General features: G+C 41.3%; 1 protein-coding gene across 5 annotated transcripts in view; it reads right to left on the reverse strand.

Annotated features, from left to right (window-relative positions):
- The window catches only part of TTLL5 (tubulin tyrosine ligase like 5), a 112,514-nt gene that overhangs the window by 50,255 nt on the left and 48,900 nt on the right, over positions 1-13,359 (reverse strand). For all 5 annotated transcript variants that reach the window (XM_083731166.1, XM_083731165.1, XM_083731164.1 and 2 more), the window contains exons 23-29: positions 12,861-13,176; positions 11,386-11,506; positions 9,920-10,066; positions 5,720-5,820; positions 4,645-4,757; positions 4,159-4,272; positions 2,199-2,588 (exon numbers count right to left, since the gene is read on the reverse strand). In XM_083731166.1, the coding sequence (XP_083587292.1) occupies positions 2,199-2,588; positions 4,159-4,272; positions 4,645-4,757; positions 5,720-5,820; positions 9,920-10,066; positions 11,386-11,506; positions 12,861-13,176 (1,302 nt within the window). The remainder of the gene's footprint in view (positions 1-2,198; positions 2,589-4,158; positions 4,273-4,644; positions 4,758-5,719; positions 5,821-9,919; positions 10,067-11,385; positions 11,507-12,860; positions 13,177-13,359) is intronic.

The following is a 13,359-nucleotide window of genomic DNA, read 5'->3' on the forward strand; positions in this document are numbered from 1 at the left end:
AGGTAGACATACTACCTCAGAAGGATCACAAAGTGCCTCCCACCAGAGGTACTACACCTCCCCTAACACCCCATACACCTGCCAGAACACTGCATCCTACTTATAAAGGACAAATTATAGGAATAGGGAAATTTAATTTTCTTGAAAAATGATGACTTGAAAAGTTGTAAAAACCAATAAGCAAAAAGTGAACCAGGAAAAAGTATTCTGGTTTCTAAAGGAAGCCATGGCTAAATATTACCATATTTTTATGTGTATAAGATGCCCCCTATGTATAAGGCGACCCAGAAACTAATAAATCAATATTTTAATGACTGAGCATGATCCATCGGCGCTAGGGGTAGGCATGCACCCGCCAGAGTGATGCAGCAGCTCCGACCTGCAGGGCACCCTTGAGTTGTTGAGCAACAGGCAAGCATCAGCCTTGCAAGTGCATTCCAGCAGCTTCTACATGGCAGCCGCTGTTTCTTTTACGCCTGTTCATTCATCATCTGTGTATAAGATGATGCCCAATTTTTTACTAATTTGTTTTAGCAAAAAATGTCATCTTATATATGGATGATAATAATAATAATAAAATAATAATAATAATAATAATAATAATAATAATAATAATAATAATAATAATAATTTATTTATTTATCCCCACCCATCTGGCTGGGCTTCCCCAGCTACTCTGGGCAGCTGCCAACATAATATTAAAAACACAATATATGGTACATAGTGTAGCAGAGTTATATTTAGAAGACAAAGTTAAACCAGAAGAAAAAATCAAAACTCTGAGAAAGAAGGTTCAAAGAAAAACCTACCGTTCGAAATTTTGAAGAGGTGAAAGACAGGAGTTTGATACAACAGAGTTAAGCTCACCAATACTACCACTGTGGGGTAGTATTGCCACTTCTTGGGAAATCTCAGTCTCATCTGAGCAGACTTTATCTGCATTTCTCGGCTTTGGCACCTATCCCTCAGGACTGCAAGCCTGAAACAGCTAAATCTAGCTAGAGCCTAACATCCCCTTCAACACCTTAAAGGTCACTGGGCCATTTGCAGTTCTATTGTCATCTCATCCTTGTCTAACGAAGCAGAGGTTCTCAAGGTTTTTTATCCCCAAGGCCTACTTGAGAGGCTGATGATTACTGAGACACACCACTTACAAAATTGTGGTTCAGGGGCAGAATCAGTCCCAATATGACAGCAGATGCAGGACAAGCATAGCGTAAACAGCTGGCAATTACTGACATTACTTCCTACTGATATCGAATCCTTCAATGCTAAATTCTTTGCCACAATGTTTAGTAGTGAGGTCTCAGGAGGGCCTCCCCAGGGAGGGCACTTGAAAAGAGAGGAACCATCACAAAAATGTGAATGCAGGAAAGAAGTGCAGAATAGAACACCTAGAAATACCATTGTTAAGAAAAATGCTGCAGTACTATTTTGAAGTGAGAGAGTTGCAAGCCACCAACATGAAAAGCTACCAAACTTAGAAACTGACAAGGAAAAAGAAACATTGTATGCAAGAAGCTCTCAGGTGCTTGTGGCCCAATTGGCAATTGAAAAGCACCAAGGATGTGAGAATATGCCATACCAAAAATGGCAACAGTCTCCATATTTAAACCCTTCATGTGTATCATTAGTGACAAAGTTCTCGGACAGCTGAGAGCTATATTGCCTGATAATGTGAGCAGAATAGCTGCTTCACAGTACAAATACAGAATTATTCCAAAGAGCTATTAATCTGAGTCATCCATTCATACTTCAATGCAGGTTACTTTCTGTTGCTGCCCTACACTTTGCCCTAAGCAGTTTCACATGCGTAACCTTTAATGATCACTTCCTGGACTGCCGGGGATCACTGCCAAGCCGTATCATGTGCCAACAGCAGCTAAATTGGAGAGGCAAAATGATCCTATATTTCTGGAAGTCGCCAAAATAATAATAATAATAATAATAATAATAATAATAATAATAATAATAATAATTCCACACATGTATTATTAATCTAGGACTTAACTAGAGGCCAATTTCTGAATCTGATTAACTGTATTATTATTTTTAGCAAGCCATAAGTAAGTATTTCCCTAAATTTTGCTTGCATAGCCACATTCTGACCCTTTGTGCCAATTCGAGCTATTCTGAATACTGCTAGACAGTAAAAATATTACAATATGGTGCCAGCTAAGCAGCCAGATATGGCTTACCCGCTTTTGCTGAAGCTGGTCGGGACAGTCTCTGGCTGTAGATCTGCAAAGCACTCTGAAAGGAAGAGAAGGGGCTGGCAGTGTAACTGCCAGACCGACAACGGTGTAAGCTTGCATTGTTTGAGGACAGGCGGGGTGTTATTTTTGCTGTGTTAGACCAGATGTCAGGTGCTGTGCTTTGGAGAGAAGGGGAAGGAGTCAGTCTAGAACCAGATGAAAAAGAGAGCCCTGGGCGATGATCAGGCACCTGTGCGTTATCTGAGGCAGCAGGATGAGAGGATAGCTGGGAGTTGATGCTTTGTGGAAGGATGGCACTTGGAACAAAGGAAGACGTACTAAGGAGGCTGGGTTGCGGTGCATTCTGTTCATCTTCTGCCGAAGAGGGCATCCCTATTTTTTTTGTAAAAAAAGACATATCCAATCTGATCAGAACATTGAAGTAAAACACAAATCTAGTACAGTGGTACCTTGGTTCTCAAACTTAATTCCTTCTGGAAGTTCGTTCCAAAACCAAAGCGTTCCAAAACCAATGCACACTTTCCCATAGAAAGTAAAGCAAAATGGATTAATCTGTTCCAGACTTCTAAAAACAACCCCTAAAACAGCAATTTAACATGAATTTTACTATGTAACAAGACCATTATCCATAAAACAAAAACAATAATCAATGTACTGTATTATAAAATAAGTAAGACAGTACTCTAGATGATAAAAATTGCAATTACAATTCTTTCTTACCTGCACTGATGATAGTCATTGTTTGGATGGGGGGCTTTTATCCATTTCCACAGTCACATAATTAATCAATTAATAGCTGAACTGGGTTCCACACAGTCACAAAAACAAATTAACCAAAAAAGCCTCAAAAACAAAAACGCAAAATAAATAGCAAAAACAAAAGCGCCAAACTTAATCCATTCTGGAAGTCCGTTTGACTTCCAAAATGTTCGAAAACCAAGGTGCATCCTCTGATTGGTGCATTCAAAAACCGGAATACTTACTTCCGGGTGTTTGGCATTTGGGAAGCAAGGCGTTTGAGTACCAAGGTGTTTGAGAACAAAGGTACTACTATATTCACAATTACGCTAGAGTAGCCTTTTACAAAATAGTACAGAAGGACAATGGCTGAAATTCAACTGAGTTACTGACTGTGTGGAATGAGATCTGCTTGTGCTATGGGACTCCCCATCTTCCCCCACAAGTCCCACAAATCTGGAAGGTTGAGGGGAAACCCAAAACAGGTTTAGTGGGCCATGCGGGGGAGAAGAGGATAGAAAAGTCTTGTTGCGCAAGTAAACCTCATTGCCCCCCACATGCCCCACACAGCGTTATATTGAATTCCATCTTATGCAAACAAAGGACATGAGATATTATACAAGGCAGACTACACAACTATTTTCCATAACATGCTTTTTTTACAACTGAATTTTTCAAATAAGTCTTCTAAAATGATGTCCATGCTCTATCTAAACTGCCTCTGAATACAAGTAGGGAGAGTGCTGCAGCATTCAGGTCCTGCCTGCGAGCTTCCAATACGCATCTGGCTGAACAATGTGAGAACAAGATGCTGGACTAGGGCTGATAAGGAATCCAGCAACATCTAAAGGGCCACAAGTTCTCCAACAGTGGACTTGAGTACTTTCCACTTGTCTGATCCATTGTTACTGACACCGCAATGGAAATATAGCAAAGAATTCTGACCATGATTAACTTTAGATTATGGGTTTAGAATTTGGGAGGAAATGACAATTTTTAGCATGTCAGCTGGCTGATTATTCTGTTATAAATATTAATGTCAGTGGAAGATTTGTTAAGAAAGACCATTTATTGCTGCAGCCACCAATTATAAATGTGCCTGAATTCGAAAAGAAGCCATAAAATTCTGTCAGACTCTAACATCCAGCACCTGTTCCTAATGTTATGTATTGCTAGTTTTGTCCTCTCCATTATTCTCACTCACTGGATAGTCTGGTTGCTTTGAGTTGGTCACTTCTCAGTTTCTCTGCCACATTTTCCTTTTCCACTGGGATTTCAGGTTGCTGTTTTGCAGCTTCTTCCACTGTTTCTGGCTGATCTGAAATGAAGTTTGGAATTGGGGGGGGGGGGGGAGAGAGAATTCCCAGTTATAACTCTGCTGGAGAACAGTATGCAACAAGGCTTTCCAATGTGTTACCCACCACTGCTTTTTAATATGGTAAATAACTTGACAGTATGTTACAAGCACAAATCCATTCCAGCACTGAAAATTATTGTCAATTTGGTATTTCCACACATCAGCTAGGGAGACTAAAGTATACATTTGTTCTCCTTTGTGAAGAGTATGTAAAATGAGAAAATTGGGGGAGGGTTAAAAAAATACTGCGCCTATGTTTCTCCATCTCTCTGTGGGAAGTTGTCAGTAACAATGATAAGCAGCAAAAAGTATGCTCACTTTCTTTGGCCTTACCTTCCAACTGGCTGGTACTATTCTGTGTAACTCCAGGATTTGTTCCCAGGAAGACACTTGCTGACTTATTCTTGTGTGTGTAAAAAGTCAACACTTCCTCAAGATCACTTTCGCTAAGATGTGAAAAGAGTAGAAAAGGAGCAAGTGGCAAGTTTTTACAATGTGGTGACAGAACTGAAATAGATACAGAGAGACTCTTGAAGCATCAGCATTGCAGGGGGTAGACCAGATGACCCTTGGGGTCCCTTTCAACTCTACTCTGATTCTATGAAAGAGAGAGACACAGAAGGAAAAACTAACTGAAGACAACGATAGGTCAAATACCTCACCTGCTTCAATAATGAACAGATGGAGGAGCACAGGCTTATGCCTGCTGCTCCCAACCTTTCTGCATTCGACAGCACGCGAGAGGGGAGTTTCTATGCATGTAGAATTGTGCTCACATAAATCCTTTCACACGAACAGAAGCCCTACATAAAGGGTAGGGAATATCCAGGCCACAGGCCAATCTTGGCCAATGCCATTTCCCCCAAACCACACCCACTTATCAAACACCTTGATTGGTGGGAGCGTAGAATTCGATTCTGCATTGGCTTACAGGTGCCTGTTCTGAGCTAGGAACAGGCAGTAGCAGCCAACGCAGCAGGATTTAACTCCCATTCATTGGATTATGAGCTTGATTCAAATTCTGCCCAGGGAACAGGTACAAGCAGCCACAGAAATCTTCTTTCTCCCCTTCATTCTCTGCCATCACCACTTTGAGGAGCACAAGAAAGAAGCCTGCATTTCACAGGCTTTCCTTGGCTGCACATACCTGTTACCATTGCAGAATTTATCCCCCACATATCAGCTGCCATGTGGCATTTAAAAATTATGCTCATAGAAGAGGCCTATGCAGCTAAAGGAAGCCTCAAAATCCAGGGTTCTTTCCCACCTAGGAAGGGGTAAAAGAAGCGTTTTGCTAGCCCTCAGTGCCTCCCAAACCACTGAGCATAGTGCCAACAACTCCCCCTCTGCTGCAGTTCAAGATACGAGAGCCTGGCACAATTATTCCTGCTTTAAAGTAAATTCATACCTTGCCTTAGTAACAAATTTGTGAAAGCCTTCAGCATCTACCCCTTCCTCTTCATCCTCCTGATTCTTCATTAACTTTCTCTGAGCCATTTGATCTGTTTCCTGCAAATAAGTAAAATTAAGTAAGCTCTCAAACCAGCTTTTCTGCCCATAAAGGCTTCCTGTTAGGGTCTATGTTCTACGTAACTTCAAGGCTGGATTACTGCAATGCATTACAGGTGAGGCTTCCTTTAAGACGGTTTGGAAACTAGTGCAGAATTCAGCGACCAGACTGCTGACATGGAACAGTGTCCAATCATATACACTGATCTGGTCTAGTTGCAATGGCTGCCAGTATATTGCTGAGTCCAGTCTAACATCCTGGTTTTCACTTATAAAGCCTTATATGGCTTAGGATCCCAATAGTTTATGAACACCTCCTCTGACAGGAGCCTACCTGGACCCTGAGATTATAATCAGAGGTCTTTCCGCAGGTCCACGCTCCAAGAGAAGTTTGGAGTGTGGTACAGAGAGTGGGCATTTTTGGCCCCCTCCCTATGGAATGCTTTCTCCAGGGAGACTCACCTGTGCCAACATCTTTTCAGCAGTAGGCAAACACTTTTCTGTTTTCCTAGCATTTGACCATCTGCGCTGTTATCATAGCTATTTTTAGTCTTTTGCTGATACAACTGTAGAGGAATTCTGCTTTCCATTTTTATAATCAATATATAATTATTTTTGTGTTCTTAGAAAAAGTTTTGGGATCTGCATTGAATTAATTTCCTATTATAAGCTGCTTAGAAACTCTATAGTAGAAAGTGTTTGATAAATATAACAACAACACTGCTACATTACGTAACACTTTGGGTGATTTCAGGAAGAGTACTTGGATGGAGGCTGTGCAAGACCTCCACTTGGTGAACGTGACACTCCTGAGCCACACGGGGACTATACTGATCTTTAGGCTGACCTCTGACTAGAGAAATCAGCAGTGTCACTACAAGCAGCCCAGTGACATATTCAAATGCTTCTCTGTAAAAATGTCCAATGTGCTTCTGTGCTATAAAGGTTATCTTTTAAACAAGACCTCAGTGAGTATTCCATGATATCTTCTCCTGCACTTCAAAAACTCCAAAACATGATCTGTTAGTTCAGGTAGCCAGTGATAGCTTCTCAAATGCACTTGTAGCAGCATGGCTATGCCTGAGGCACCGGACTGAAGACAATATTCTTACCACTGGAATGTAACTTCATGGTAACAGACTTCAGTAACAAGATGAGTTTTGCTTATCTTGCTCAAGACAAGGAGCTTTTATTCAAAATGTATATACAGTTATCTCAGTTGAGTGAAATAAATTTGTCTTGAGTCCAAATTGTGAAATAAACACATCTGTGCCTCAAGACGTTTAGTAGCTTAAACATTTGTTTCTTAAAATCCTGACTGATCTGTTTTTGCTGCAATAAATCATGTATGGTTATACATGTACCCCCCCAAAAAATCCTGATTGTGAAAATAATTCTAATGCTTTGAAAATATAAAAATGCAAATTCTTCTGCACTACCCAGATGCTGGGTATTAACTATTCAATACAGTAAAAGCTAATTCATTCTTTGGTACAAAAAGTACCAAGTATAAATGGCAAAACACACATAATGCACATGTTGGATTTACCTGAGGAGCAGGAGGAGAGAGAGGCTTTGCCCTGCCGGATCTGAAACTGTATTATGAGGCATCATGCCTTTGCTGGTTGAAAGACTGGATTAAATTAGAAAATAAGGAATTGCTTGACTTAGAGGGGTTTGATAATAGATTTGGATTGCATGCGTATTTATGGTACGAGAAAAAGAAAGTCCATAAAGGTTTTGAGAACCACATCTTTCGAGGTCCTTTAATTGAAATATGGGATAGGTATAAAAACCTATTAGAACCTAGAGTGCCACACTGGTTATCTCCTTTAGAAGTTATGAGTGTAAAGAAAATTAATATGAGAAGTAAGTGGACAACATATAAAGGTAAAGGTACCCCTGCCCGTACGGGCCAGTCTTGACAGACTCTGGGGTTGTGCGCCCATCTCACTCAAGAGGCCGGGGGCCAGCGCTGTCCGAAGACACTTCCGGGTCACGTGGCCAGCGTGACAAAGCTGCGTCTGGCGAGCCAGCACAGCACACGGAACACCGTTTACCTTCCCACCAGTAAGCGGTCCCGATTTATCTACTTGCACCCGGGGGTGCTTTCGAACTGCTGGGTTGGCAGGCGCTGGGACCGAGCAACGGGAGCGCACTCTGCCGCGGGGATTCGAACCGCCGACCTTTCGATTAGCAAGCCCTAGGCGCCGAGGCTTTTACCCACAGCGCCACCCGCGTCCCACGGACAACATATAGTCAATTGCTATTTAAAGAAGGAGGAAAATGGAAATTGAAACCATATGAACAGGTTAAATAATATGTATATGACTGGTTGCATTATTTCCAAATAAACGAAATGTTTAGGAAAGACAGTAAGGAGCATGGCTATGTGGACAAGGATTCTAAATTTCAGATTGAAATTATAGATAATCACGGTAAAATCTTATCCAAAATGTACAAGTTGTTGTTAGAATGGAATTTAAAGGATGAAGAAGTTAAGTCGGTAATGATTCACTGGGCCAGAGACGTGGGTTATAACATACAATTTGAGGACTGGGAAAAACTATGGAAGGAAGGTTTAAAATTTACTGCATGTATGACGTTAAAAGAAAATGTTATGAAAATGTTTTATAGATGGTATATGACACCGGTAAAATTAGCAAAAATGTATAAGACATGTAATAAGTGTTGGAAGTGTAAAGAAAAAGAAGGTACTTTTTATCATATGTGGTGGGAATGTAAGAAAGTGAAAGACTTCTGGGAAAAGATATATAATGAATTGAAGATGATTTTAAAATATACATTTATAAAGAAACCAGAAGTCTTTCTGTTAGGAATATTAGGAAATGAGATAAAAAGGTAAAGGTAAAGGTACCCCTGCCCGTATGGGCCAGTCTTGACAGACTCTGGGGTTGTGCGCCCATCTCACTTAAGAGGCCAGGGGCCAGCGCTGTCCGGAGACACTTCCGGGTCACGTGGCCAGCGTGACATCGCTGCTCTGGCGAGCCAGAGCCGCACACGGAAACGCCGTTTACCTTCCCGCTGGTAAGCGGTCCCTATTTATCTACTTGCACCCGGAGGTGCTTTCGAACTGCTAGGTTGGCAGGCGCTGGGACCGACCAGCGGGAGCGCACCCCGCCGCGGGGATTCGAACCGCCGACCTTTCGATCGGCAAGTCCTAGGCGCTGAGGCTTTAACCCACAGCGCCACCTGCGTCCCCTGAGATAAAAAGAAAGGACTGTAAATTCTTTCAATATGCAGTAACAGCAGCAAGAGTGTTACTGACCCAGAAATGGAAACAACAGGAAATACCGACTGTGGAAGAATGGAGAATGAAGCTGTTAGACTATGCGGAGCTGGACAAACTGACAGGGAAGATCAGATATTTAAGAGACCAAAAGTTCATCGAGGACTGGGGGAAATTTGTGGAATACCTGGAACACATAAGTGAGGGACAGATAACGCTAAAGGGATTTAAAGAAGCACTGTGAAAAATTAAGAAGTATTGTCTAAAGGGAATAGAAAGAAATATATAAATAATGTCAATATAAATTTAAGAAATGCGTAATTTAAATAATAACTATGGATGATTTACGGAAAAGCTGAAGGAAGTCCTGAAAAGGAATAAGTTGTGAAAAATTTGATGTGAAACTAATATGTCTTTTATTTTTGATGTAAACTAATAAAAATTTATTCCAAAAAAAATGCGCATGCATTTTGCCATTTGACCGTGGGCAAGATATAAATGTAGGTTCCTGCACTTCATTATGAAGAAACAGGGAAGGCGAAAGCTCGAAAAAAGAAGCTTCTGCTTATCCTGTAATATCAGAAACAAAATTTGAGAATTTCACAATACCATCTGTGAGCTCCAGAAGTTCATGGATCACCCGTAGGTAACATGCAAAAAGATTCTATTCAATCATTACAGTAGGACAGAAAGCAGGAATATGAATGACTCATGCTTCTGCTTTCCCTCCTTCTCTGAAACATTTGGGCCAACCCTAGAAGCAATAAAACAAAACAAGGAGTGTTGCTCTAGATCATCTGCATAAATCCTCTGCTGTGTTAGAACTGAGCTGGCACATGCCATACTCACCCTATTATAGCAGATGATGAATTCACCTAGCTGGTGAGCCAAGATGCGCCTACGGTCAAACAGGGCCAGGCGCCGACTCGGGAGCAGCATTCTCAAAGACTGTTGAAGATTATTGGCTGCTCGCTTTAAAAAGCGAACAACCAGTTCCTGCCACCAAGAAAAAAAATCAAAGAGTGAGCCCATTTGCTTATCTTCATATACATCACTCTACTAGAAACGATTTTCAAAGTGTGTTTGGGTTGAGGATAAGAGAAAATGGGTTGCAAAAAGTCAATAAATAAAAGTAAACTCTGACAAAAAGGTGCAAAGCAAAAGCCTTGGGATTCTAACATAATCTATGATTGCTGAAAATAACTGCAGACAAAAGTGCATCTCTCTAAGGATAGCAGGTTTTCAAATAAAACTCTGACCACTTATATTATTGTCACCTTCATGCATCTCTTGCACCACCTCTGGTCACTCTCTATGCTCTGTGCCTTGCACCAACTTTGCCTCAAAAACCACACCAATCCCTCCTACTATGCCATCAGCCAATGGCAGGGAGAACTACCCCCACTTTAAAGTGAGTGCTAGAGCAAGACGCCTGCTGTGAGTGTTTAGTTTCAAACATATTCTGTCTCCACTCTGGATTTACTTTTGGTTAGGTGCCCTGCTAGCATGCAAGTAAACTGCTTCATAGCCAAAGCGTTGAATTTCACAGCTCGCCTCTCACTAGCATTATATTAGGCTGTTTTGATCTGTTATTTTAAACATTATTTTTCACAGCATAGCAGACAAAGCAGCTCTCAGAGAACCAGTTTCAATTTTCCACTTGGAAAGAGCAAGGGTAACATTTTCCACTGAGGCACACTGATTATTCCCAATTCCTGACATAAGGGTTTTAATCTATGAGCTAGATTGGCTCTCTAACCATACGGGATTTTCACAGTGTCTCCATGTGGGCTGCCAGCTGAGGGCAAGGACTAGAAATGTGGACTGAAGTCAATAAGCACTGTAAGGCAACTGCCTCAGATAGAGTATAATGATTTAGCTACTGTCTGGGGAAACCGGCAGACAACTCAAAGTCATACCTGGAAACCGATTGACATACAGAGAGCTTAAACTAAGAAGTGGGCTTCAGGGAGGCTATGCAAAAAATAAAAATAAGAATAAAAATAAAATAAAATAAAATAAAATAAAGGATGGCAATCACAGGTGGCCATCACCTCAGCAATATTCAAAAATGCTTCTTCTATCCTAGACTCCAAAGTACACCTCTTCTACCTGCTCTGCACACCAACAGTCTACATTGGTTCAGAGAGGAGTTAAAGTCATTTCAGTAACAGAGGCAGGATGAGTTAACAGGATATAGCTGTTTAGCTCAAGCTGATGGGAATCAGCTTTACACTAACTGCAATTCAGGAACGTGGAGTAAGATGAGCTGGGCTCCTCCCTGAAAGGAGTAGGGCAAGCAAACAATTTCTTACCATCTGCTCATCCTCTTTGGCAGCCCAGGCAGGATTATGGACCTGATCTCCAGCCTCTTTCATCAGGCGCAGCTGCACACGTTGCAGATAGGCAGAGAAAGCCCTGCGAGCCTGAACTTTGCTGTAGAAACAGAGAGGCACAGACAGCAGTCAGAAGTACAGATAAACACCTTTGTTTTTCGACAAAGAACCCCTCAGTACACAGGGCAAAGGACCATTTTACAATCTTGGGCAGCAACTGGAGGCCCCAAATTCCCACCACATCTGGTTGCCAACCTGGACATGAAAAAGCAGCATCTATGGCAACAGAATTTGCTGCTGGCAGTCCATTTTAGAAAATGAAGTTAAAACTCTAGCTCATTTTTCAAAATAGACATCCAGAAGAACACGTCTGGGTAGCAGAGTTCCTCATTCTCTCACTGGAATACCACAGGAGGCTATAGTAGGACAGAAAGTGGGGTTGACTACTTCCCACATGAACATTAGGGTAAGTTTGAAACAATTTATCGTCATCATGGTTCTAGCATGTTCTGAAGCTATGATTTTGCTTCTCATGAGTAGTTTGATTAGTCCACTAAAACAGGAAAACTCCCTCAAAAGTGCCATGCAAAGGAGACTTCCTATGTTTCCCAGACTAAATAAGAAAAACTAACTCAAGTCTCAAACAGGGAAGCTTTCTCTGAAAAACAAAACCTCAGGGGTGGGAGGTGGGGAGAAACAACATTTGGTGGTGTGAAACTTATACTAAGATTTTGCTGTATATCCATTTCTCTCTAAACCCCAAGAGGGACTGTGCAAGTTATTCAAGGTGAGCATGTAGGACAATTTATTGTCTCAATACAACTCTACATCATAAAGCAGAAAGACATATCACCCAAGGACCTGTTTGTTCTAACCCTTCAATTGTTCTTCCTTTTTGATCCCCTGTACCACATACCATACATTTGTTTTATCATGCTTCAAAAAGTAACTCACCTAACTCCTACAGTGGGTTAGCTAAGAATAGATAGCAAAGGAAAAAGTAGAACTAACAAGCAAATTATGTACTGTGTCACCAGAATGGATTTCTCTACCCCTACCTAAACACTAGCAATGGAAGTTCTCTATTGAAACATTAGAACACCCTACCTCATTCTCATTGCTTCTTATCAACACTGTCTTCACTTTTGCCCACCAGAAGGCAAATAGAATAAGCCAACCGGACAAGTATACAAACTATTTTAGTATTCTGTATAGCATCTGGTACACTTGGGGCACTAAATGAATGCAGGGCATCAACAGTAGCATCCATCCATTGGCCTAGGGAAGATTAAGAGGCCAAAGCATACGTTTTATGAAGCAATTCCTCTACAACCTAAAAAACAGGGGTGTAGTACAAAAACATGCCTTTTCACAAGCGGACAAGGACTCTGGTTTACATGCTTGCCTCATATTTGCCACAATGATAGTCAAATAAATCTCATTAAAGCTCCTACCTTAGATTACTGTTCTCCTGTAAAACCTGTAGCAAATTAAATGGAAGCTCAGCATCTTTTGGCATTGGTTCCGTTTTGGCTTGAAGCAGCAGAGCTTCACGGACAGGTTTCTGTTCAGACTCCTTTGACAACTTTTCCTTTTTGGGATGCTCCACCTGTTCTGGCAACTCTGGCTTAAATTTCACCTGCATGTTCCTAAGAGAGCCAGCTGTTTCCTCCCGAGGTATCTCCAGTTCTTCATCTTCCTCCACTATCTCCTCCTCTTCTTCACATTCCATTTCTGACTTGAGGACAAAGTCAGTTGACTGCGAAGTCCCTGTCAAAAACAGATGTCCAGTTCTCAACATTTTAGGATAAGTAAAGGAAGGCAGAAAACATTAGGTTCTCACATGCACCATGTGTACTCATAGAATACATGCTAGCAACTGATCACCAACACAGGAAATATCTGATGTACACAATCTTTTTTCTTTTAGCCCAGATATGGTCAAGATCTACA

This window comes from Podarcis gaigeae (assembly GCF_964106915.1).
Source record: "Podarcis gaigeae genome assembly, chromosome: 1".
Classification (NCBI taxonomy): Eukaryota; Metazoa; Chordata; class Lepidosauria; order Squamata; family Lacertidae; genus Podarcis; species Podarcis gaigeae.